This window comes from Lepidothrix coronata, unplaced genomic scaffold (genome assembly GCF_001604755.1).
Source record: "Lepidothrix coronata isolate B3197 unplaced genomic scaffold, Lepidothrix_coronata-1.0 Scaffold127, whole genome shotgun sequence".
Classification (NCBI taxonomy): Eukaryota; Metazoa; Chordata; class Aves; order Passeriformes; family Pipridae; genus Lepidothrix; species Lepidothrix coronata.
Genome location: NW_016690307.1, coordinates 948,174 through 975,267, shown reverse-complemented (window position 1 = coordinate 975,267; position 27,094 = coordinate 948,174). Strand labels below are relative to the sequence as shown.

Genomic DNA, 27,094 nt, shown 5'->3' with positions numbered 1-27,094 from the left:
GTTCAGGACCTGGCACTTGGCCTTGTTGAACCTTATCCTGTTGGAATCAGACCATCTCTCCAGCTTGTCCAGGTCCCTCTGCAGAGCCCTCCTGCCTTCCAGCAGATCAACACTCCCCCCCAACTTGGTGTCATCTTCAAATTTTTTAATGGTACACTTGATCGCCTCATCCAGATCATCAATAAAGATATTAAACAAGACTGGGCCCAACACTGATCCCTGGGGACACCACTAGTAACTGGCTGCCAACTGGATGCAGCCCCATTCACCACCACTCTCTGGGCCCGGCCATCCAGCCAGTTCCTAACCCAGCACAGAGTGCCCCTGTCCAAGCTGCGGGCTGTCAGCTTTTTCAGGAGTATGCTGTGGGAGACGGTGTCAAAGGCTTTGCTGAAGTCCAGATAGACTACATCCACAACCACCAGGCGGGTCACCTGATCATAAAAGGAAATCAGGTTGGTCAGACAGGACCTGCCCTTCCTAAACCCGTGCTGGCTGGGTCTGATCCCTTGTCTATCTTGTAGGTGTTGTGTGATTGCACTTAGGACAATCTTCTCCATAACCTTGCCAGGCACTGAGGTCAGGCTGATGTGCCTGTAGTTTCCCGAGTCCTCCTTGTAGCCCTTTCTGTGGATGGGCATGACATTCTTCAACTTCCAGTCATCTGGGACCTCCCTAGTGAGCCAGGACTGTTGGTAGATGATGGAGAGCAGCTTGGCGAGCTCTTCCGCCAGCTGCCTCATTGCCCTAGGATGGATCCCATTTGGTCCCATAGACTCATGAGGATCCAAGTGACTCAGCAGGTCGCTGTTTCCTCCTCAATTACAGGGGGGCTTTATGCTACTGATGTATTTGTATAAACGCTTCTGTTAATCCCTAACAGAAGTGGCTAGATTAAGTTCAAATTGTGCCTTTGTCCCCCTAATTTTCTTTCTACATGACCTAACTATATTCCTAAACTCTTCATGAGTAGTCAGCCCTTTTTTCCATAGTTGGTAAGCTCTCTTTTTTCCTCTAATTTCTTTCAAAATCTCCCTGTTGAAGTATGAGAGGATTCAGGTTGTAGTAGCTTCTCCTGGGGGTAATACTATTCAGGATATATAAAATCAAGAGGGTCTTGTGTTGGCTAAAGGGACACAAACCTGCAAATTAAAAGTAGGTTTAAATTGCATTTGCAGCAAGCAATACAAACCACTGATTATTCACATGCTCTGTTGCTCCAGACTTGCTGCTGGTTCATCAGGGTCCCTTGCTAACTGACTTCTGTTGGATTCACTGAATGATCTTTACAGTGCACTCATGAATAAATATGTGTTAAATAGCAAGCAATGACAATGAGCAACAGAAGTGCTTTCTTCTCAAAGAAGAAGAATGTGAAAGCCAGGAAGAGATGGAGGGTACTACAGAATCTAAACCAATGTGACTGTTCCATTCTTATTAGGAATGCATAAAAAGGTATAAATTTGACTTTCCAAATATTTTTTTAGTGTTGCTCTAGAAGAACTTAACGAGTTTAGCACCATGATGGGCATTTCATGAAAGGTGCAGCCTTTCATCAAAAATATCTGTATCTGCCAACACTGCAGAGTATATACATGGAAGATAAGGACTGGGGACTGTGGGGGAGCACTTGTTTACTAACAAAAAGGTTCACCATTCTAGAATCTTGTTTAGTTTTGAAATGTTTCAGTTAAAAAAAAAAACCAGCACACTATAATTTCCTTTCTCATCTACATTTCAGTAAACAAAAAATAATAAATGTAAACCAATTCAATGTACATTTAATTTCCTTTCTGAAATAACAAAGTGTAGTAAAATATATTTTTCTTGTTTCTCCTCAGAGGTTCCTATTCTTAATTGATACTGCAGTGTAAGAAGAGCATAGGACTATGCACTAGTTACAGAACATCACAGTGTTGCTGTGAGCTTATTTTGTTAATCCAAACTGTTGGTTCTCTGTGGTTACTTGTAGGAACCATATAGACAGACATGGTGTGATTATTCCTTACCAGCTCATTGCTGCCATCCTCATCAAAATCCTCCTCTATCCCATCAGTCATATCTTCTCCATCCCCATCTGCATCTGGCCCTCCTTCAATTGGCTCTTCCGTAGAGTTATCTGCATTCTCTGATATGCATTCCTCTTGAATCAAATCAGCATTATCTTCCATTTGTTTCTTTTGGGCTTCTGTAAGGAAAACATACTCTATAGAGATTCAGTAACCTTTCCTATTGGTGGCAAAGGGAAGTGCTCTGAGGAAGAAACCTAAGCTTTCCATCTCCAGATGTGCTAGCTTTGTAAAACTCAGTGTGATAATATCCACCGGGCAAATAGGATTGAAAACCTTGTTTTCAAAAATTAGTGTATAAATCATTCACAGTATCAACATGGTCACCTATCGTCTATCCCATGCAGTGGATGAAGGCTTCATTTACCAGTGGATCCAGCTTTTTGATTTTCTCTACTTGACTTTGCCTTGGGAATCCAATTGGCATAGTTACCATATATTTATTTATATGCAGCCAATGAGAAGTACATAAATCTCTATGCTCTAAGTGGAAGGCTGTTAATTTCTAATAACTGAACAAGAATTTGCATGAATTTCCTGTGAATATATCTCAACAACTTTATAGATAATCAACAAATCTTTCTAGTCAGGTTTATTATGTTTTTTATGGAGTAAAGTGACAGTTACTCCTCATTGACATAATATGGTGAACTAACTGGAGATTGCCCCTCTCCAGTTACCCTCATATAGGCTTGCTATATTTTTACAAAATGGTGAAAAGAAAGACCATTTCCATGGAGGTCTGAAGTATCTGTTCTGGCTGGCTTCATGCAGATATCTGTGTTGTTATGATTAAGTATTGCAAAACTCCTGGATATGCTGATGAACTTCATCCAGCAGCAGAAATCCAGAGGAGGATTGATGGAGGAATGACAGAGACTGACTAGCCAGAAGAGTGGCTGGAGGGATAAAGTCTTATTCCTCTGGACATCGGGAGCTTAGATGAAAAGCTTTATATACTCAAAGGGAATAGGGGCCAGAGAATTGATTGCACTGGTAGCTAGAAAAACAATGTCTTTTCAGTATGAGGGTGATGAATGCTGAAATTTCTAGAACAAAACCATTTCTTTCTTTATAAGACTGACTGTTCTGTAGCGCTAGTAGTGCATCACGTATCTTGTTGGACAGTCAATGAATCAAGGATTGCCTTGGAGCTCTATATTTTTCAGGTCTATGAACATATTATTATTTTACCTTAAATTATTATCAGCTACACATACTATTCAAATCTGCTTGTATTTTTCTGTACCATAGTCTTAAAGCAAGACATTTGTTTTACCTTTTGCCTTTGCACATCTATTTTGTTGCATTCATCTCTTTAACCTTTCTTAGTCTTTAGCCCCTCATTTTCAAATTGGTTTACTGAAGACACAGAACAATTAAGCTTTCCTCCCTTAGTCACCTAATGTTTTCAGAAAGATTCTTGCATTTAAAGAATTAAAAGTCATCTTAGATAGCTACTCCAACAGTACTGTACTAGCAGAAGATTCAGCCCATGGAGCCTCATCTTCTATTGGTAAGATGTTTTGTAAAATATCATGCTAGTTATAAGTCATTGTGTTACCTGCCTTACTGCACAAAGAAATGTGGATTGAATCAGCTATGCCTACTATGTCTGGCCCCACCACTTCCTGTCTCAAGCCACTTCTGAGAACACTCAGCTGTGGCAGTGACAACTGAATCAACTTTGGTCAAGGCTTTTAAAAAAGGTTTGCTAAAATGACAGACTCAATACATTTAAATGAGAAACCTTCTAGGATGCAGCTACTAAAAAATTAGGTCACTTAATTGTTTTAATGAGAACATACACTTGATTCTTCAGAGGAGTCTAAAATACCATCTCAGTACCCAACTCTTTTGGTCTTTATTGGGAAGCTAAACTTAAGATCCTAACTTTCAGCCCCTATCTCTAATACTACAGGGAGAATATTCTTTAACAATTTTGTCACATGAAAACATTCCCAGCTTCCTGATTCAGATTTTTACAAACAACGGAGCTATTCCTACAATTTTCCTATGTGTAGGAAATCCTATTATCCATATTCTCCCTATCGGAATGGTCGAGGTTTAATAACAGAAAAAGATAGAACATCAGCTGGTACTGTAAGTAGAGTTTTCATGCAGCTGTAGAGCAGTAAGCAATGCATGCACTGAGCTTGTCCACTTGTAACCTGTCACATTCCTCCAGATGTAACAACTTTTAAGATTAAACATTAAATATTCTTCATGGTAGTGCTTCAAACCTAAAAAACCAAAAGGACAAGATGATGGCTTGATTTTTGTTTTGTGTAAATGAGACACAGATCCTCTCTCTGATCCCAGTCTTAGCGAGGCCACACCTTCTGGCAGAGGAAAGTAAGAATTAATATTGCCAAACCACAGAGAAGGAATAAAATCATCTCATCACCTCATGTCTGAGACTGTAAATGAAATGGTTTAGCTACTGAATCAATCATCTGCAGACTAATCAGCCAGGCTGCATAACTCTCCTCGTCAGCTCAGGAGACTTAAATGGGTTTCCATGCTTACTGGTATCTCAGAGGTGTTTTTCTCCTCACACACTCCATTGAGAGGCAAGGGATATGGGGGATGGGTTCTGCACCTGATGTTTTAAAACTTCAACATTTTGAAACCACTTTGCAATTTCAGGATATTCATTGCTTGTCTTCAAAAGGCATAACACTATGATTCAATACAAATCAACATTTTCCTCCTTGAGCTGATTTCTATTTAAATGAGTTCACTACAGTCCATTAGCAAAAGTGAAAATTGGATATCAAAGTACAATGATGTGCAGATTGTTTTGCATAGTAATGGATTTTATATAAAAGCTCCCTAGAGTAGGGTTGCACCATCTCAGAGTATTTCAGTACACAAGTGATTCAATGGAATGCCTTGTAATTACATCTTCACTGATTATACCAACTTTGTCTAACTTGCATAAAGTTCAAAATAGAATATAATGAACACATATTGTGTACAGTTCTCCTGAAAGAGATAATCAAACTCTGTACTAATGATTTACCTTAGACTTGAAAAAAACCCTCAACTTTGTGAGATAAAATATAACAGCTGAGGGATTGGTCCTTGTTGTCAAAAGAGACTTAGAAAGTGATTCTAAAGAGAAGGTAGTTTATTTTTTTAAGTGGTTTTCCTTTTTATAAAGTTACTTGGGAACAGGAGGGATCCAGACCTAAATATCTATATTGCCCATGTCAGGTCCATGGCCCTCAACTGCTATTTCCCAGTAATGTGTTACTCAGTCTTGATGGAACTCTTTTTATGTGTCCTGATGGGATTTTTGGCTTCATGTAGCTCGCTACTGCCCAAACACCCAGGCAGCTGTGGGTTCCGAGGCAGAATTTCTTTCATACATTTCACACAGTGCGTAACAAGTTTTCATCAATGAATGGAACAGGGAAAAAATCATTGAGTTTTTCATGAGGTACATCTGCCATTGGCCTGCTGGCTCTCAACCAAATCAGCTCCTGTACAAAGATATACCATGTAATCTATAAGGAAATGGCAAAGAAAACATCATAGACAGTCAGAAGAATTGAGATTGTTTTCTATAAATACCATGGTGAAAATACAACCTTGTAACTCTCAGCATGACTTTAAAGCGCTGCCAAGTGAGATCATTCAGCTAAAAAAATGAACACTGCAATGACAGTAATAAAGATCTCGATTAAACTATAAAGCAGAGTTGGACTTCGTTATTTCCAAGGTTTGCTTCTAAACAAAACATTTTAAGCCAGAGAAAAGCTAAATGAGAGGTGTGGCCAATTTTACAAAAAGACCATATTTTCACTCAAAAGCTGAGGTTGGAAGGGATTTCTGGACTTTTCAAATCCAGTCCAGTCAGGGACAGACTTGGATTTGTCCATGGGATCTTGGCCCAATGAGTTTTGAACATCTCCAGGGATGGAGCCCCTACAGTCTCTCTGGGCAACCTGCCATATTGTTTAGTTGCATCTCTTTTCCTTATATCAAACAGAAATTTTTCCTTGCTTCAACTTGTGACCATTGCCTATTGCTCAGGCAATAATTATTGATATAGACCAGCTAATAATTCTTAATGTGGATAGCGCTACTGTCCCCATGGTCAACAAGCTCTTAACTTACTTCTGTTCAGTCAGGTTTTAGAGATGTTTTGTTTCCAGAACATCTAGAAAGATTTTTTTTTCATACTACACCATAGAAAGCAATTCTTGCAATGATGGTGCATGCTCTGTAAAGAATATTAATCTATCCTCATAATAGTTTTACCTGAGAGTTAATTTACCTTGCTTCAGGCCTTCATTATGTAGCAAAATTTCTGGAAAGCTTCCATTCTCTTTTGTCTATCTGCTTGACTGGTAACAAGGTTCTAATTTAATCCATTTCACTACAAATTGCTTTTACCTACCTGCTTCAGCTTTTTGCTGCTTTTCAATCTTTTCCAGTCTCCCTAGCAAGGAGTCAATTTTTGTTTTGATTTGGGTTAATTCCTTCTTGATTGTTTGCAACTCATCTGATTTCACTGTGGAAAGAGAGTAAAATGCAAACCATGAAATAAACTATATTTGTGGTGACCTTCCCCCACTCAAGCAAAACATGCTCTTTTTTCTTTTCTCTCTAGTAGAAAGTCTGCTCCCTCATTTCTGTCAGTATTTTTAGAGATTTAGCTTTTAACATTAACATTTTTAGTTAAAAGGCTGAATCCTAGGAAATCAGAGGATTCTAATCCCTGATGGCAAGAGTCTATGTGATGTGTATTGTTCTGTAATAATAATTTCAGGCAAAATATCTCAAGGGCATTCTTCATAAATCCAAGTCACTTTTACTGAAAAACATCCTATAGTGAAATAATGATTCAAATATCACCAACAACTCCTAGTCTTGCAATGAGATTTTGTTGGACTATTTTGTATAATAGTGACAACAATAAAAAGATCCCTCACAGTACATATTTTTCAGCAAGAGTGAATACTAATATAAGTGCTAGGGTAGCCAGGAAAGTAGCATTATGTTCCAGACAAAACTTCCTTGCAATAGATGTTAATTTTTGTTGCTTCAAAAGCTTTCAGTTCTGGTGATTTTTTGTACTTTTTCCAGCTATGGATAATATATGAAAATATTTCTTTTTATGAGCACAGACAAGGACATGGAGGCAACACCTATAAATTCATAGCTGAAGTTTCCAAATCTTTGTTGCCTTGCATTACTCTTCAGTTTTGTTCCTTATTGCACTCCCATTGTCTAATGTAAGAAGGAGTAGCTGCTTTGGAGGTGTTTTGGCTTCAAAAGAAACAGCACTGCAGCCCTCATAAATGACCTCATTATTACGGCATTATCAGGACATGTTTTTATGCTCAGTAAGTAGTCCAACCAAATTCACTTGCCCTGTTTGTGCTAGGATATCATGTGGAAAAGGTCAAGACAAGAAAATGGGAACCTTGTGCTAGCATAGGAGAATAAAGACATTTATAAAGGGCAAGAGTAGGTAACGCAACTGTCATTCTTACAAATCTTGTAGGAAGAAATGGACCACCACTGTGAGTGACTAGCAATGGAAGAGCTGTGTTACTCATCCATCCTTACCACTGCTGTAGGAGGATATGAATTGACTTTGGTGTCAGTATCCAGAGCATCAATATACACAATAGGAGGGCCCTGTTTGTGCCCAGGAAAAGGGATGTTCTGCTATGAAGAAGGACATGTTCCCTTTCTGTCAAAAGGATCTCCTGGTTGCATCTTGCTATATCAGTCCTGTTCATTGACTTTTGGGCATGTATATCATCATGGTGTCTTGTATCTCATCATGCCCAAATTTGTTTTGGGCAGTCAATGTGATGATGAAATGTGCAGACAAGTTATTGCCTGCTTCAGTGGTAGTAAATGAGTGTGTGTTTGCTTCAAATCAGCTTTATTCCAAACTCATAACACATTCACTGAGATTGAAATCAAGGTTTTTTATCTTAGAGTATGGGTTATGTGCATTACAGTCATAACATCAGCTAAAGGCAGTAGGTTGCTATATGCAGTAATGCACTTGTTTAATCATGTGCTCATGTTGAGAAATTGCATTATCTCACACTATCATAGGCTGAAACCTCTGATCTCATATTGAATGAACTGTAGGACTTAGGGAAAAAAGCATAAAAATAAACTTTGTGCTAGACTCTTATATGTTACACAGTATTTGATGGAATTACTTTGTGTACTTATAGAGCAAGGCCTTAAAATGTTCTTAGAAAAATAACGCGTCACTGTCCAATCCTCCAGATCTGAAACAAAATGTTAAGATTTTGACAACTGTATATTCAGAAGGTTACTGCTTCCTCAGGGGCAGTGGCTGGTCCATGCTGGAGTAGCAAGGTAGTGCAGAGGGAAATGGTGTGAATCGGTCCAATGGGAAACACTGAGTGTTCACAACAACCCATTATGAAGCCAGCGGGCAACACATCTCGTGCAGCCAAGCTGTTGTGTCAGAGATGGTGCCTTGCTTGGCAAACTTAAGTGTGGCCAAGCCTAAAAGGTCAAAACTCAGAAGTGACACTGCAAGGACCTAATGGTATTTGTTTCCAGTCTAAGCGAAGCAGAAGACATTTACACTTCTGAGTTTGGTAAGGAAACAGGCACATACATAGGGTTGCTGTTCAACTCAGATCAAACCTTCTGCTGCACAGGGTCTTCCCTGTGGTGTCCCTAGAAAAAACAGATTGTGAAGAAGACAGCACCAGAGGGAACACAGACACAGCAATGAGGATTCAAAGAACAAATCCCAGTGGAAAAGGGCCAGGGGGCGCTGGTCAGCAGCTGGCTGAACGTGAGCCAGCAGTGTGCCCAGGTGGCCAAGAAGGTCAATGGCGTCCTGGTTTGTGTCAAAAATAGTGTGGCCAGAAGGACCAGGGCAGTGATTGTGCCGCTGTACTCAGCACTGGTGAGATAACACCTTGAGTCTCGCGTCCAGTTCTAGGCCCCTCACACTACAAGGAAGACAAGGCGCTGGAGAAAGTCTAGAGAAGGGCAATGAAGGTAGTGAAGCTGGTGAAGGGTCTACGGAGTCATATGAGGAGTAGCTGAGGGAGCTGGGGTTGTTTAGCCTGGAGGAGGCTCAGGGGAGATGTTATCACTCTACTACTACCTGAAAGGAGGTTGTAGCAAGGTAGGGGTCAGCCTCTTCTCACAGGTAACAAGTGAGAGGACAGAGGACATAGCCTTAAGTTGTGTCAGGGGAGGTTTGGCTTGGACATTAGGAGCAATTTCTTCGTGGGAAGAACAATTTGAACATTGGAATGGACTGCCCAGGGAGGTTGTGGGGACACCATCCCTGAAGGTGATCAAGAAAGCACTGGATGCGGCACCTAGTGCTATGGTCTAGTTGACAAGGTGGTAGTTGGTCAAAAGCTGGACTTGATGATCTTGAAAGTCTTTTCCAACCTAAATGATTCTTTGATTCTGTTATCATACAGTCAATCACTTCAAGTTAACACTAAAAAAGACTAAAAGAAAAAAAGACAAAAAATTTTCAACAAATCCGCACAACAAATTTTCTCCCTGTTTCCAATAGAGTTAAGGTATAATTTGAGTTGCCTACTGTTTTAACTTGTGGGGAATTTCTCTTAGAGAAATTCCATTCCAAATAATATTGTAGTGGGTATTTCTGTAGAAAGCAGCAATTACTAAAGAAAAATTATGAAGGACCCTTATGAAAAACAAGTTGAGCATGAGCCAGTAATACACCCTTGTGACAAAGAAGGCTGTCAACATCCTGGGCTGCATTAGCGAGATGTTTTTCTTTTTTTCCAGCAGATTGAGGGACATGATCTTTTCCCTTGTTATAGTTTAACCACAGCCAGCAACTAAGCACCACACAGTTTCTTGCTCCCCTGCAAGCCCCAGTAAGCTGGGGGGGAAGAAAATGGAAAGGGTAAAACTGAGAAAACTAGTGAGTTAAGAACATTTTATTGATTGAAATAGAATAATATAACAATAATAATAATAAATAAAAATAATACAATAGTGAAAATGAAAATAACAGAGAGAGAAATAAAGCCCAAGGAATAGAAGTGAAAAAAACAACCAACTCCTGCCCAACCAGTCCCTGAACAAGCCCTGGGCAACCTTCTCCCTAATTTATTGCTGAGCATGATACCATGGTATGGAACATCTCTTTGGCCATCTGGGGTCATCCATCCCAGGTGTGTCCCCTCCCAGCTCCTTGTGCACCTCCCAGCCTGCTCATTGGTGTGGTGGGGTGAGAAGCAGAAAAGGCCTTGTCTCTGTATGAGCTCAGCAGTAATTGAAACATCCCTGTGTTATTAACACTGCTTCCTGCACAAATTCGAAATACAGCCCCACAGTATCTACTGTGAAGAAAATTAACTCTATCCCAGCCAAACCCAGTACACCCCTCTAATCAGCACTTTTGAGTCCACTTCTGGAGTACTGTGTCCAGTTCTGGGCTCCCCAGACATCCCTTCCAAGGTCAACCATCCTGTGACAGTGTGATTCAATAACTTCAGGCTTTTAAAGCAGTGTTATGATAAAGAAAAAATGTAGAGATTATAAATACTGTACTTGAGGTGTCCTGCTTTGAACATACAAATTCTCCTTTAAAACATCATGGATTTTTTTAAATTGATCTCAGACAAGAAATAAAGCTGTTGGTAAGAATGACATTAGACCTTCATGTGTCCAAAATATCTGTTCATCCGCTTTTGAGTAATAGAACAGAAAATTAAAGTAGCTTACTGTTTGGGGTTTTTTCCCTTTTAGCAGATAAGTAAAGAAGTTGACAGAAATGCACGTATTGAAAGGGAAAGAAATCACTAGTGAAATTCCTCAAGCACTGGCACCAAAATGACTAAATATCTTAGACAACTTTGATGCAAAAAAAGTAAATAAGTAGATGAAAATTACGGATTGCATAAAATTGAAAGGTGTCTTCTATTCAGTGAACTAGAATGGAGGGAGGGGTCAGGTGATTTTAAGGAATGTTACATTAGAAAAAATTATGAGATACAATTGCACTGAAAAAAAAATCCTACACTGGATTGAGTAACAGCAGAACTCCTACTCTTAGCACCAAGACTAAAAAGCACTCAGCAGAAAAAGACAGTGACAGAATTGTCATTGGGTTGACAGTAGGCTATCACTATAATGCAACCCTGAGAAATAAAATGCAGTGCTAGGACTTGTCAAATGCTGTATTCCTAAAGATGGAGAAGTGTAATGTCTTTGTGTAAGGAGCATAAGGTGAGTCCAGGTTGAACCACTGAATTCTAGCAGGTATGCATGGAGTAGGGCTGTGAAGATGACCATAAAAATGTTTCCATTTTACATATACAGCCTGTACTGTGACAGAAGCATTTTGGTTGCTTATCTGAGAAAAAAGAAGGTAAAAAGAAATAAAACTTATATGCTAACACAGTGTTGGCAGAGCAAATGAATATGAACAAAGGAGAAACAAACTAAGCTGGAAATTAGAAGAAACAGAGACAGAAAAAATGCAAACATTAACTAACTTTAAAATGAAGCGTAAAGGATTAGAGGATGCAGCAACTTGCAGCAGTGTGGAATTTGATTCAGTGACCCTTTCCAGCCCTTTGGGCCTTCTGGAGTGCATCTTTCATTGATGTATCTAACACCAAAGGAAATAATCTACACCGAGGTGAAAGCAAGAAATGTAATATTAAGGTCAATCACATTTTTAGAAATGAAAGTGCTGCTATTGAACTACAGCTATATTTGTGAAACGCTTTTTGCCATAAATACAAATTGATTCATCCAGAAAGCATGATTTGGATTTCTTTGGAAAAAAATGTCATGAATTTTGATCTAAGCCCTTCAAGTTTAATACAAACTATTTTATCATATTTTATTATTTACTTATCACCAAAAAATCAGTTAACTGATGAAGCTAAATATAAACTATACGAGTGAAAATTAATTCATTTAAAGACATAATTCAATACATATTGTAACATCTTAAGTGTCTAGTCCTTAATCGCAAGTAAATGGGGTATAAAAGATTTGATTATTATTTTCCTCCTTATTTCAGATCTGTAAAATTAAAGTGCATACCCTGAGAGCTTTAATTTCTATATTGTCAGAAAAAGTGAGTTTTCCCCAGTTCTACATAGTGATTTGAATTTGCTGTTTCATACCATTAGCATGAAGAACTACTATGTGTGATTTACACACCAACATGTTTAATTTTGTGCATAACTTCTAATGGTTTGGAAATGCCGATTTAGTGTTTTCAAGTCTTTGGAGTTAAAAAGAAAACAAAATACTGTCAACTGTTCTTTGAAAAATTAAAGATTTAGGAAAGAAATCAAATATTCCTATTTCATGTTTTGGAAGCAAACTTAGAACACATATTGTGACTTTTTGGTCAAGCAAGAATTTGCTGTGCTGGCAGACATTATTTTTGCAGATGTACTCATCAACGAGCAAGGCATTTTTTGTATTTTTGTAACATTTTTGCTCTGTGCCACAACAAAATCCTGTCTTTGGATTGCTGGTTTTCAGAAGTGAGTCCTTTTAATTTGGGTAATTTGACTGAGGGCTCTCCTGTGTTCTAACCTTTAATATGATATGTATGTATTAATTTTCTGGATTCAGTCTGAATGTGGAGAAAACCTAGGAGAAGACTTATGTCTATGAGATTTCTACTTACATCTGAAACGTATGTTAGAGGATGTGATCCCATGAGGGTTTTGATATTTGGGGGTGAATTCTTTCAAGCATAGGCAATACCATTTTGACATTGTTAATTCTGAACTTGCATTTAAGCTGTTTTATGGTCTTACATTTGATTTAAAACTCAAAATAGCTTCCTTCCCAGAACTATGTTTCTCCTTATTGAAGGAATCCTTTATTTATCTAGCAATAAACTATGATTAGAATCAACAGTGCCTTAGTTCAAGGGGTCAGATTAGCAGCATAGAGTGAGGGGCAACAAAATATTAAATTGCTTCATCCCACAATTCTACATACTTCTCCGAGAAAATGGCAAAGGAAGCCACAAAATATACATTCTCCACTTTCCAAATTGAAGCCCCTGAGTTCCATTGTTTCTCTGATAAAGGTCTTACAATAAGCTGATTACATTCTTGTTCAAGTCAGTAAAATCATGTTTCTACTTTTATGATGGGTTGGCTGAACTTCATAAAAAGGGAAGTAATTCTTTGGGGAAATTAAGTATGAAAATCTGTATACTGTGTGTCTGACTCCTTTTAAAGATGTGCTGCATGCAGAAAGAATTTTTTGTGCAATTTATTCCATCACAATAAATAGCCTCTTCAGTTTTGTTCCAATTGCCATTGTAAAGAACTAAGGGTAGAAACACAAGAAAGGTGAAAATGTCAAACAATATTTTAGTGATGCATCTTGCAACTCTTCCTTAAGTGTTAAAGAGCTGAATCCAAGGATGATCTTGCCACTTGGAGCTCTATGACTGACATTTTTAGAATTCAGATCACACCTGAGTACATTGAAGGATACTTTCACTGGGGCATAACACTGTCTGTTATGACTCGAGCACTCCTGATTGAGCTTCCATTGAATAATTTATAGGTTCTGGAACACTTGCCATGTTACGCAGACAGTATTTTGGAAGTCTTATAGCAAGTGACTATGGATACTTGGACCAGAGTTGAATCCTATAATATGTATTACTTAAGTCCTGACGTGGTACTAAAAAACACTTTTTGAAATGCAGAAGAAATAGTAAAGCCAATTTGGTGATATCTATATTTGGAAGAGATATGTATACGTTAATCTAATATTTTCTGTCTCATTCACCACAACGAAAATCCAGATTTCTGGGCAACAGTTCTTCTTGACATCTGTTGCAATACACTAAGATCCTCAGCTCTCTAGAAGAACTTTAGAGTTATTCTAGTTCTGGACAATGAGAAAAAAATGTAAAATACTTATCTGAAAATAATTCATCTTTTCAAGGCAAAGTGAGTCCAAAAAGTCCATTCTTATTAGATCATGCTTTAGGATAACTACCAAATTGAATGTACTGATATGACTAACAATTCATATGGATAAAACAACAGTAAAGGATGAACAAATGAGATATAATGAATGAATTTGTAAGCGTATATACTTACTAAAGCTTTGATTCACTGTGTGAAAATCCAGGGACTCAAGGGCTGAAAAGGACTAACAAAATAATTTAAATTCCAAATTTTCTAAATTGAAGATCTTGAGCTGTATGCTTTCTTTTAAATTTATAGGAAAAAACATAATTCATCACTTAAAGTACTGAGGAAAGGCAAAAAGCATTTATGGACAAGTGGATAACTTCAAGATGTGTATGAAAATATCTAGATTTATGCTTATCTTCCAGAGAACAAAGGAAGTGTTACTACTCCCAGTAATCCTCTTAGGGTCTGAGTGAGCTTCATAACATGACATCTAAATTTAGATATCTTCCTGTTTGCTAAGTGTGAAAACTCCCCTTTTTGGTAATGGACATCTAGCCATTCATTCACTGAAGACTTATGAATGATTTAACTGTACAGGTAAGAGAGTATCTCTTTTTCAGAATGTTATCCTTTCCAAGGATGGTTTGAGATCCTTGCTCCTGAGTGTACAACATTACCTTTAGCTCTGTTTACCACATGTCCGTTCTTTCAGTCACATGTTTATTACATGTTTTCCTTCAAGATCTCTGATATCATCTGGTCATACAGTAGGATTAAGAGTGGATCCTGGTGGGCTCCCTAGAGGTCCAAATTCTTTGTTAGATACTAGTGTGTGAGATTTGGATATGTTATTCAAGTGCAATATATAACTGGGTACTGTTGATGCTATAATTAACTCCTCTGGCAGTAAGATGTACTGTTGATGGATTCACATGTGAGACAGCATGATGTTTTATTGGCCACTCTGGTACTGCAAAAGTCTTATTGAAGTTCCTCCATTCTTTCTAATATCTGATCCCTACCTGATCTTTCTCTTCCTCTTCCAGTGATGCTTCCAAGGACAGTATCACTCCACATAAGGGGCAGGGGAAGACGGGTGGGTGCTGAAAGATGCACGAAGAGGAAGATGAAGTTCCCAGGACATACTATGTAGTGGGGAGCTTGATGAACTTGGAGGAGGGAATGCCTATTGTTCATCAGCTCTTCTAAGGCCAGCTCACTAAAGAAGGGTTAAATAACCCCAAGTTGCCAATCCTGTTTTGAACTTCCTTTAAAACAGACAAAGACACTTTGCCTCTTTCTATCCTCAAAAGAATCTGGTAAAAAAAACCACATAACCCAACCTCCCCTGCCCCTCCCAGCCCATCACATCATCTTACATACAATCCTCATCTCCACATAAGTCATTGTGCCTCTGTCTGTAACAAGATTATTATCTTTGCTCTAGTACCAGCTGTACAAAAGACCTCATGATGCATGAGCAGTTGGGATGATAGAAGACTTTAAACAGGCTTCTTCTGAGGCCAAGGAAGCAGCTCAAATGTTGTTGAAAGAATTTTCTCCAAAAGTGTCATCAGTGTGCTCCTTGACTTGCAGGAAAGGCCTGGAAGCTCTGGTAAAACAGCCAGTTTTTCAAGCTAGAGACTGAGGGTAGGAAATGACTGCAACAGAGCTATACAGTAGAAGCTGTCTGCTTGCAGAAATTGCTAGGATCATTGTTTCAATAATATTCAACCGATATGAGCAACTCACATTTGGATCCTGAGGAAGAAGCCCCACTTGAGGTGGATCGTGATGCTCCTTTCATGGAGAAAACCCCTTTGCCTCTACGAGTTGTTGTCACGGCCACACGAGGACGTTTCAGTGGAATCACTGCACGGGGCGGTGGAGGGACACGGCCATGGTAATCAAACAACCTAGAAAAGATTAAGTCAGCCGAACTCCATAAAACCTTCTGTGATTTCATGTCATGGAAGCCTTGTCAACTAAATTTTCATGTTATCTTTGAGAAAATTAGCCTTTCAAACCTTAATCACTTTATATCACAGTCAAATTACATTTCAAGGATCTATGCACATTAAGTGCCTTATTCAGATTTCAGTCACAGACCAGTGCATAGCTCTGGTCCTATTTTTTTGCATGATTTAAATAAAGGATGCATTATAGGACTCTGTTATTTGCAGTATGGAAAATCCATAACCTGCTTTCCACAGGTCCACATCGTTTCATTGCACACAGCCAACAGTAGTACATTTTGTTGTACAAGAGTACAACAGCCAACAGTAGTACATTTTGTGATATTGCAGGTCCTTTATTACATGCATGACTTAAATTCCAGCTTTCTATCTGCTATCTTTAAAGATGTAAAAAATGAAAAAGAACTTTTCTGAAGACAACCATCTCTATAAAAAATATCCTGCAGTTTGTAAAATAGCAAGAGTCTTTGCATATGTTCTCATTATTGAAGAGTGAATTAGTGCAAAAGCAATGAAATACCCAGGCATATTTAACTAGAAAAAAAAAGTGTTGTTCAAATCAAAACCACTAGAAGGTAGATATTCAGAGATTTACCACTACAGCCAATGAAAGATGCTCTATAAAAAAATGAGCTATTATTGCCAAACAGAATTGCTCAGTCCTAAAAATACAGTTATCAATAGCAGATAACTAGCCTGTGTAGAAGAAAATAAAGGCAGTAGAAAAGGTAATAAAAACTACAGATACACACTTGAAAACAGGCACACAAGAAACAGTAATTCACTCACCACAGCATCTAACAATGTGCTGAACAGGAAGCAGAATCAAACTTAAATCTTCTAACTCATTTTCTGTCAAGTAAACACTTAGTGTTTAAATCCTAGGTTCTTACTTCTGTCTATACTGTAATCTTACAAAAAATGTAACCATCTCCCTCTTTTTCTGTAGCTGTCTACAAAATGTGTCACAGAGATCCTGTTACCCCCACTGAACCTGAACTCCATGGCCTCAAATATTCTCACAAATAAGCAGTTTCTAGCCGCTGTGAGCATAACTAAATAACTGTGTATGAAGATGAACATGGAAACTTTTTTTTTTTTACTTTTAATGTAAATAATAGTGTTTATTGTCACACATCACTTATCATAGTGGATGATCTGCAGGTTGGTGACTATCTGCTGTTTGACATTACTGGAAAAAAGTTTCAGAAGAACTTTAAGCTATCATGCACATGTTCATCATGTGATTATTCCTCCAAAGGTGATTTTTTTATGGCTTCCAGTGTTTCATGTTTAGATAATATAGTGAAATGTGAAACTATGCTTCCTTTTCTTCAATATATATAGAAGAACTGTTACCTATCTATTCCTATACTTATTTCTGAACTTATGCAGATTTTGGGCTTGGTGTTTTGTTTTACCAAGTTCTATACATTTCAATAATATGCTTTCTTTTAAAAAAGAATGCTTCCATTTATAAGTTTTTAAGTACCCTGCCTGTTTTCCTTGTGCTTGTAATAGGAGGAATGGCAAACAGAAATGCTCAGTTCTAAAGCAATTCTTTGCCCCAATAATCACTAATATGCACATAATTGTGCCTTTTGTTTCAGCCACCCTTCTAAAATGTACAATCCCAATCTTGCCAATCTGTCTTCATATAGATTTTATTTTAGAGCACTAGCCATTCTTGTCACCCTTTTCTGATCCCACCACTGCTTTAGTCAAGGTAAGATAGAAGTATTCTACCTTCAGAGAAGTTGGAAAATTAATAGATATTAGAAAACAAGATCTATGGTTTGGGGTAAAACACAAAAATTCAGGAAGTTCAGAAGTTCAAAAGTTCAAAAATTCAAAGAATCATGACTATAAATCTTAAATTATATTCCTATAGACATGTTGGTAGTTGATATGTTATATTCTCCATGAGATTTTCTTTTCCATGACTACTATATAGAGCTTTTAATCTTTCCCTTCCATTAACTTGTATTTAACAGAGACTGGTAAAGATCCTATGTTTTTTATTGTCAGAAGATCAGTATGTCCAGCCTTGTGAGGCTGGACGTATTTAGGTTTTCTATCCTATTTAGGTTTTCTATCATAAAGTTTCTGCTTTCTTAATCCTGAAAGATTTCTAAATTAGAAAATCATACTATTAAATAGATTTATGGACACATTTCACTCTCAGTGGTTTTCCATAACAACACAATCACCAAGACAGACAGTAGGCTCCACAGAAACAATTTTTAATCTACCATAAATATTTCTTTCATTGTGAAAGTGTAACCATTATAGTTGGCCATTTGTTCTACCCATAACATGCAGAATAAGGGAAAAAACGAAACACATGTAACTTTAGTATTCATGTGTCATCGATATGAAACACTATGTTTAAAAACATACAATTGCACTGATGAAGTTCAGCACAATAATCTTGGGAAGGTAACTTTTTACAGGACATGAGCTGCTCCTACTGTAAAGGATGGACTGAGTGGAATTAAACTGCATTGATGGCTTTCACTCCATATGTTCCTATCTCATTAATTTTAGCTTGTACAAAGGGCCCATGGTGATTTACATGCAATACCAAGTAGTGGCTCAAATTGAATCAACCCCAGGAAAAAACAAACCTGAAAAATATTTTTTACATTTTTCTCACTGTGTTCCTAAGCTGAAAGGTATATAGCACATGCTAACTTAAGTTCCGGGTGTGAACTGTTCCCCTGCTACTGTCCATTGCTTCATATAAAAGAATTCTCAAATTAGAAGACATTGGTGGAGCAATGTTTTGTTCCCCTCTGACTCACTTGGCCTGTGCTAAACCAAGCTGCTGTAATGCAGAGACACAGCACCGCTGGATGATGAGTTGGTTATTTATGATCATTCATGCTATCCCTGTGTTGTGGAGATTCTGCAATATCTGAATAAATAAATTTTCACAATGCTGAGCTAGGCTGTGCATGTACTCAAGGCAGAATCTCCAATTGCTCAGGTATTCAAATTCTTTTCCTCCTATAGAAACACACCTGCAGTTCACCTTGTGCTTTTGCTTCCCTCAAGGTTCTTCTAGATTTTTAAATGATCTCAGAACATTCTTCAGGAGACATTCTATATCTTTTCATATGTATGGATGAAAAGACAAAGACATGAATGTCATACTGAAGAATTTTACAACCACTATGTTTTGCAGTGAAAGTAGGCCTGGAAGAACTCTGTAGGAAGAAACAGTGAGCAGTCAAACTATTATTAAACTATTCAGCACAGCAAATGCTCCAAAAGCTCTTAGAGAATAATAAAATTAAAAGAGCTGTTTAATAAGCATACATTTGGTGGTGGTAATCTTCTCTGGTTTTGATATATTCAAATAGTCTTCTGATACACAATGGAAATAATGAAACGAATAATGTGTAAAATCAGAACTGACCTGTTTGACCAAATGATGAGACTACATTATAAACAAACAGTAGCAATGGTGTAGGATGTACAAAAATATAGCCACACATACCGATTGTAGAAATCATCTCTGTAGTAATCATAATCAAAGACATAACCACTGTGGAAAAAAGCAGAAAAACAAGAATGAACTGATTTATAGAGAAATACACATTGATCAAAACTTCTGTGATAATATTGGTTTGCTCTCAAACTTCAATATGTTCAAAGTCCTTCCACTTCTTCAGCACAACCATATACTGTTCATTACATCTATCAATGCTGTTGTCAGCTATCACTGTAGTATATTTGGAAATGTGAAGTCTGGGGCATGCAGAACAATGTAAACAGTTGACAGCACATACAGAACGGATTTAATACAGCGTGACAGCTCTGTAATTAGAGGATCATTACAGTGCAATTCTCTGAGTGATCAGATGAAGTTAGCATTCCAATACTGAAACCGTCTTCTTTTCTGGGCTAACATAACATAATCAGTGGATTAGGAAGACAGTTAAATAGGTGAAAGATTGGTAAATAAGTGAGTAGGTGAGCTAAGACAATGATTTAGGAGAAACATGAAAATGGTTGGGCTGCTTGCTGGTCCTTGAGTTCACCAAATTTATTTTCATAATAAAGAGAAAAAGCAAAAAGTTAGGAAAATGAATATTGTAATCAGCAGTGTTACAGAAATTATTTCCTCTCAGGTTCAGAAAGGAATATACATAGCAGTCTGGGAAAAGACAGGCACCATCAAGGGAAAAAAACAGGTAGGAAATCGCAAAGGTCCAGGAAAACTATTTTTGAGCTGTCAATTGCAAAGTCAGTCTTAGACTGATCTTCCTGGTTTTGCATTCCATTAGCAAGTTTCTACCTTTATGGTGAAACAGCAATGAAATCTTATCTATCTCACACATCTGAAAAAACCCCCAACAAACCAACAAACCAATGAGCTAACAAATGCTCTGTGTCGAAAAGTCATAAGGGTTTATTACTCTGCCTAGTAACACAACCCCTAAGTTTTTCACCAGTCTGAGAGAGATAATTATGAATAGTAGAGGTAAGAAGAATGAAGAAAGCATCATAGGAAAGGATAAGCTTTAAGTGAGAAAGGAAAACGGTAGAGAGAGTTAGAAAGGACAAATCACAGAAGAAAATATTCCCCAAAAATAGAGAGAGATCATAGAATTATAGTGGTTTAGCTTGGGAAGGACCTTAAAGATCACCTAGTTCCAGCCCCCTTGACATAGACAGGGACACCTGGATGATAGTAGCTATGTATTAAAGAAGTTTCCTTCACAGGGAATGAACTCATAGATAATTTCTGCTCTTGAACATTGAGCAAAATGTCTTCAGGGTTATTTTAGTACCTAATTTGAAGAATGGGTCAAGAATTCTATCAAAGTAGGTCAGGGTACAGTTACCACCCCTGCCACATCTGCTTCAGATGCAAGTGCCCAATTGCAAATGATAGATTAAGTTGTGTTGATTGCTTGTGTAATACCGTAGTTGAAGATCATGAGATTCACCAGGTGAGAAAGCCGACTGTGGTCCTTTTGGTAATTTATTTGAGAAAAGAATGCCCTATATGCATTTTATGTGACACACTTACTAAGTAAAGCAGGCCTGAGAGACTAGAACACAGCAGCAGGCAAGCTATGTCTAGGAGAGGATGCAAAATATCATTAAGTAATAATAGATCATGTATAGGGATCATGTTTCTGTAGCTTAATGCAAAACTAGCAAAAAATTTCCTAAACTATGTGACAGCTCTTATTTTGTCTTTCATTCTATATCCAGTCTGCATGGAACAAAGAAGTAGCAGGTGGCAAAGCTATTATTTTATTTACAGCTATTCAGAGCTTCCTAGTGGTTTTATTTAGCTGAATGATTAATAGCTGCAGTAAGCCCAAACTTAATATTCAGTGTGTGTTTTTAAGTAGAAGATAACAGACAGTTTGAAGAAAAAAGATTAAATTTAAAAGCCCTGTCACACGAAACCTTTCACCTGGGGGTGACATTAATTTAATTTGCATAAAGACCAGACAAATTCACTTTTTCAAGGTTGAAGACCATAAAGCTGATGAAGAATAATTCGTTTTGCACCAGATAGAGTAGGACTGGAGGATGACTATATTTTTTGTAGTAACTCAGCTCTGGCCCACAGGACACAGTAAGGACTACTGGCCTTTCGTTGGGCTTTCAGAGTGTGAAACTTACTTTTCATGTACAAATGCCATTACAGAAATGGCTTAAAGCTATCCCCAGGAACGGTGGCACTGATAAGTCAAGAGGAGAGAGGTCTCAAGTAGAGATCTCAATGTCCTTTTTTGAAAAGTCAGTAGGATTGAGAGGTTGGGAAAGGCTCACAGGTTCCTCAAATGAGGGTCACTGCAAACAGAGAAGGTTTTGGGAGGGGAAAATGCAGGAAATGATCTCTTTTGTGGCAACCAATTGTTTCTCCCCTTCCCTACTTCTGCTCTCACTCTGCCACTGTACCACTGAGGAGTTCCTGTGGCACAGCATTTTTCATGCAGAATACTTTTATATTGTTGAAAAATGTGGTTTTGTATTTTTCTTTTTTTTATTATTAATTTTTAAATTTAGCCCAACTTCTTGGATAATACTTGTCTTTTGAGAGAAGAAATTTTTCACATCAGTCAGCTCCTGAAAGCTTCATTCTTTTGCTCTGTTCCCTGTTCAGGTACCTTCTGTCTTAAAACTGAACTCAGTCCTTTATGTATCTTCAGCTTTGCAAATGACAGCTACGACATGCATCATCTAATGCTTATCTGTGGAACCAGAGCAGGAATAAGAAGGACATTCTGTAGTGTGGCTATCATATGGCAATGTAACCTCTGAATTGCTGAAAATTTTTATGGATTGCTTATGTTACCTTTTAAAATATTTAATTGCTTCAGAAACATCTGATACTTATATTGTGTCTCTGAATTTCACCTGAAGAAACCCCAGTGGTTTTCTTATAGTGTTGTACAGCTGAAGCTATATAAACAGTTCTGCTACAGATGATACCTCTAACCTTAGTTTAGGCGCTTTGTGTTTTTGCACGGTTTAATTCAGTAGCATCCATTGCTACCCAGATAAGAGGCAACTGCAGGTATTCTGTATGTTGCATGTCAGTCAGTCTCTGAAATGGGCATGCACTTGGCTTTAGATGGAGCAAATGTTATCCAATCTGTCCTTCTTATCCATCTCTCTGCCAAAAGGTTACTGAGCCCATGACTGGATGCGACATGCAAATGTTTGTGGCTTCTAACAGTGCAACCTGCTAGCACAATTAACAAGCTAAAAGCAGTTGATTTGCTTATATTTCTAGTCTGAGTTTATTGTAAACAAAATAGTCACAATTAAAGGGAATTCCTGTTAATTAAGTCCCGTTTACCAAGTTATGGGAACGGGGCACTGCAGCAGGATTTGAGGAGGGAATCTCTGCCTTTACCACAGACCATTCGGGATCTCTCTGCAGTGGCAAAAGGCATTTCTGTGTGGAAGTGCCATTCATGGGGAGTGGGAAAGAGCCAGGTCTGCACAGGGACTCCTTACCTGGGACCACTGGCAAAGATGTTGCAACAGCTACTTGACCCTCAAAGTAGGAATTGCACCCAGCAGTACTAAAGGTGGGTGGGCTGCTATGAGTTCTCAAAAGAGCAAGGGCCTCAATTCCATTTTTCTTTCCCATTACTTAGTCACCTTGAAGAAAGCAGATGGAATTCAAGTGTTGATCATGGATGAAAAATATGTTGAATCTTACAGAATAAGAATGGTGAAGGTGGGTGGCTTTAAAGCTTTGGGAAATTTTGATGTGGACCCTTCTTTATATCCATGACCTGGGTCTCTTTTTCCCCTCTCTGAAATTCTACCTGTAATTACACGCAACACAGAGGCAACTTAGCTCCTGGGGCTAAGCGTCCTTCGCTGGTACTGCTGAGTTCACAGTAACAGCCCACAGACACAAGACATGTGAAATAGATACAATCATAGAATAGTTTAGATTGGAAGGGACCTTTAAAGATCATCTAGTCCAACCCCTCTGCAATGAGCAGGAAAATCTTAAACTAGATCAGATTTCTCAGAGCCCTGTCCAATCTGATCTTGACCATTTTCAGGATAAGGTCTAGGTTTCATAAAGGCAGTTCCTAGTCCTCTTGACTGTGAAGCAGTTGTCCTGCATGTGTACTGAAAAGGCTATGAACCAATGACAATGAAAACAACACAAAACAGAAACAATTTTCCTGATGTAGGACAGAAAAAAATCTGCTTTTCCAACCAGTCTCTTGGTTGGCTTTTCCCTTTGTCACTCCTTTTTTTTTTTTTTTTAAATTGAATGACGACATTTCATCTGTAATAATATGTTGAAGAGATTATAGTGTGAAAGCAGTACATCTCTCCATCTATAACCGTAATTGTTCCTACTTCTGCATGTCAAGGGACGCGTGTAAGATTTGGTCAGTGCTGCGGTATAGCATGAAGCAGAGAATTAGCACAGATTATCACTGGCACTGAGATCAAGGTGGCTGCAGGGCTCTTTACATCTTAAGAGTTATTCCTTAGTTACCCAACAACCTGTGTGATGGAGGCTGCAGGAAATCACTCATATGGTGTTGAATACCAAATACTCAGCAGGTCAGAAGCAGAGAAAGGTTTAGACTAGACTGTGAACTAGTGGAGTCAGCGGTTTCCTAATGGCACTGTAAACAGGCAGATTACTTACCCACAAACATATGCCATCTCTATAATATTAAAAACAGAACTGTGTGCATGATTCTGATACCAGAGCAGAAGATAGTAAAAGACACTGTAATGCTCACAGTGAGGCAAAGAAAATTCATCAATAAAGTGTGTTTCTGCTAAGCAAAATCATGGTTCCTTTTTCTGACTTAGTATTATCAAGAAAATCTTGTATGAGCTGTCTCTTTTAGCTTCACTAAACACTATGACTGCTTAAAATTGTGTATGCCTGAAGAATAAAGGATTCCCCAACAACTTTATTTTCAGAGCTATGATGCTGTACATGTTCAAAATTCCTATGCGTATCAGCAGTTGCACATGGGTCAATCAAGCAAAAAAAATAATATTATGTTTCTGCATCTTTAAAATAAACCTATGGATATTATTATGTCTTTATTTACCTGATATTGAAAACATATTCTGCAGTGTAATCTTTCTTGAACTCTGTGTCCCATGCCCACAAAAGATTTTTATAAACTAAGGTTCACATCCTGTTTAAAATTAGTTAGCTCCAAACAGTAGAGAATATAACTGACTTCTGTTGGGTTATTCTAACTTTAGAATGGTTAATGCAGAACAGAGCAGAAATAGCTTTTGTTGTTTTCATGGCAACAGGAATTTTGTCTTGCATCTATGTCAGCCTTAGCTAATATCTATTTTTCTTTCTACAGGTGCAAAGATGTATTTGTAAATCATAAATAGTGACAAACCAGGCATAATGTATCTTAATTCAATTGACGGTGCAATCACCATTTTTATCGTCAATTGCTTCTCTGTTGTCAGGCCTGGATAAAAATATCAAATACAAAAGCAATAATTCCTCAATCAAACTCTTTTTAGAAAGCACATATCAACCTAATGGTTGAAACTAGCATTCCAGTCACTTGTAAAGTCATTTCTCTTGTCATGTAAAAAGAGTTTTAGAAATTGTTCCTGCTGAGTGGAAAAGAGAATCAGTCTAAACTGACATGATGTTTGCAAGGAAGTGGGTGAAGGTAACTAGGTGGTTTAGAGAATAAGAATCGAAAAATGGAAACTTCCCCTGTTAGAAAATCCATCAGATGGAGATGACTTTCATGAGCTGTTGAAAAAAAAAAGGTGGAGATTTCAGGCCCCTTTTCAGTGGATGGTTACCTACATTCCTAAAGACATGAATTGAATTGGTGGGCTGAATCCTACCTTTACTTTAGAGATGATTCAATTTTAGGTAAGGATTAGAATGCTGATAAAAGTGGAAGGACATTTCTGTTTTGCAGTTTTAGCTGTATATTCTGCAGAGAAAGAGAATATTCTCCAGAACCTTCTTTTTGCTGACAGACTTACTGTCATATATTCTTGGATGCTTACAGTAAAAAAAGAGGACTGGAAGAGGAAAAGTAATTGCAGAGAAGTATTTTACATTCATTTCCCTAATTAAGTTATGAGTGCAAATAGGTATAATTAAAACAAAAAAATTAACACCAAAATATGCATACACTTGTCCCAAAATGCCAAACAATTGAAGATAACCTCCTATTTGTGTATTTCAATTAAAAATGAATTTGCACAGTAATTTTGAAACCATAAGTTAATAAAAGTGATTTTTTTTTCTAATTCTGTGCATTTATTCAATTAATAAGTGCAAGGTATATTTTTTTTCCTGAAGTGGGGGAAAACTATGGAGTTAAGTTTTAAAAAGTACAGCAAGGAATGTTGTACTGTAAATGGAGATTTTTTTCTGTAAAACTGAAAAATTTTTGGCAAATATAATCTGAAGAGGTGCATTTTGTCCAAGTAAGACATATATATGTAAAAAACCTGACATACAGTACTTCATTTTCTATTTAAGTATCTTTCTGCAGGCACTAGGCAGAATTTATTTGCCATATGATTAGGCTGTATTTTTTCTGTCTTGAGATATGTCCCTTCTCTACCCTTATCCTCTCTCCCTAGAACTATTTACCTAATGAAATGTATTTTGGAAAAACTGTTGAACTTACTCTCCAACCTGGATTTTAGGCAAAACTTGGGCAAATATTTAAAGTTGCATATATAAAATCCGGTAATTAAGTCACTAAGACTTTCTTATAGAGGATTAGGCAAAGCTTGTGAAGCAGAAAATAACAAAAATATTGAGATCAATATTCAGACTCTGGGGATTAGCTGGTCTTGGAGCTGTTTATGGCAGCCAGACAGGCATGAGTGATGCAGGAATTTCAAGACAAAACTAAACCCCAAGATTTTCCTGTACAGCTAAGTGTTAAGTATTAGAATTACTCCTAGTGAAAACTATTTATTGTGGCTGCAGGCATAGTCTTGCTTATAAATGTTAGACTGATTCTTTTTGGAAACAAAATAGTAGCTTTTGTACATAAAGAAATGTGAGTAAATCTACTTAATGTCTCCCTGCCCTTTCTCCTCCTGTTGTAAAACTATTTTTCTATCATTTGAAGTAATGTCCAATTATTCATGCTTCCCATAGGAACATTTTATAGTAAGGCAATGAAAAAGCTTTCCAGTGGCCTAATCATTTCCCAAGGCATTAATTGTGTAATCTGAGTGTGAATTCTTAATGTCCATATGGTCTTTTTTCTTCCTTAGTACAAGAGTAATGGTTTCTGCCTCTTAAAAATCTGTTTTAAATTCTGTGTATTCAAGATACTACTGACACACATCACAGATGTGATTGATTATCCAGTTTGTTAATAATATTGTATACCTTAAAGGAGTGTCACTTAACTTGGGTTGACAAGTACAGCAGACTGTCATGGACAGGTGTGGGAAGCACTGATGGGTTTAGTGTTTCTACAGCATTTCACTAAACAGCAGATAAATTAAAATCACAGTTGTAGCACTGGAGTTGAAAGAATAAACACTTAAGATTACAAACACAGATCTCTGAAACTTTATGTACTCTTCAGAGAAGCCATCTTAGAAACACTGAATGAAACATAAAAGCACA

General features: G+C 37.6%; 1 protein-coding gene across 3 annotated transcripts in view; it reads right to left on the bottom strand.

The window, feature by feature from the left end:
* The window catches only part of RALYL (RALY RNA binding protein-like), a 378,245-nt gene that overhangs the window by 17,511 nt on the left and 333,640 nt on the right, over positions 1–27,094 (bottom strand). For 2 of the 3 annotated variants that reach the window (XM_017826492.1, XM_017826494.1), the window contains 5 exons: positions 19,478–19,525; positions 15,752–15,915; positions 15,022–15,102; positions 6,478–6,591; positions 2,010–2,188 (listed from right to left, as the gene is read on the bottom strand). In XM_017826492.1, the coding sequence (XP_017681981.1) occupies positions 2,010–2,188; positions 6,478–6,591; positions 15,022–15,102; positions 15,752–15,915; positions 19,478–19,525 (586 nt within the window). The remainder of the gene's footprint in view (positions 1–2,009; positions 2,189–6,477; positions 6,592–15,021; positions 15,103–15,751; positions 15,916–19,477; positions 19,526–27,094) is intronic. The other variant, XM_017826493.1, reaches the window with a different exon arrangement.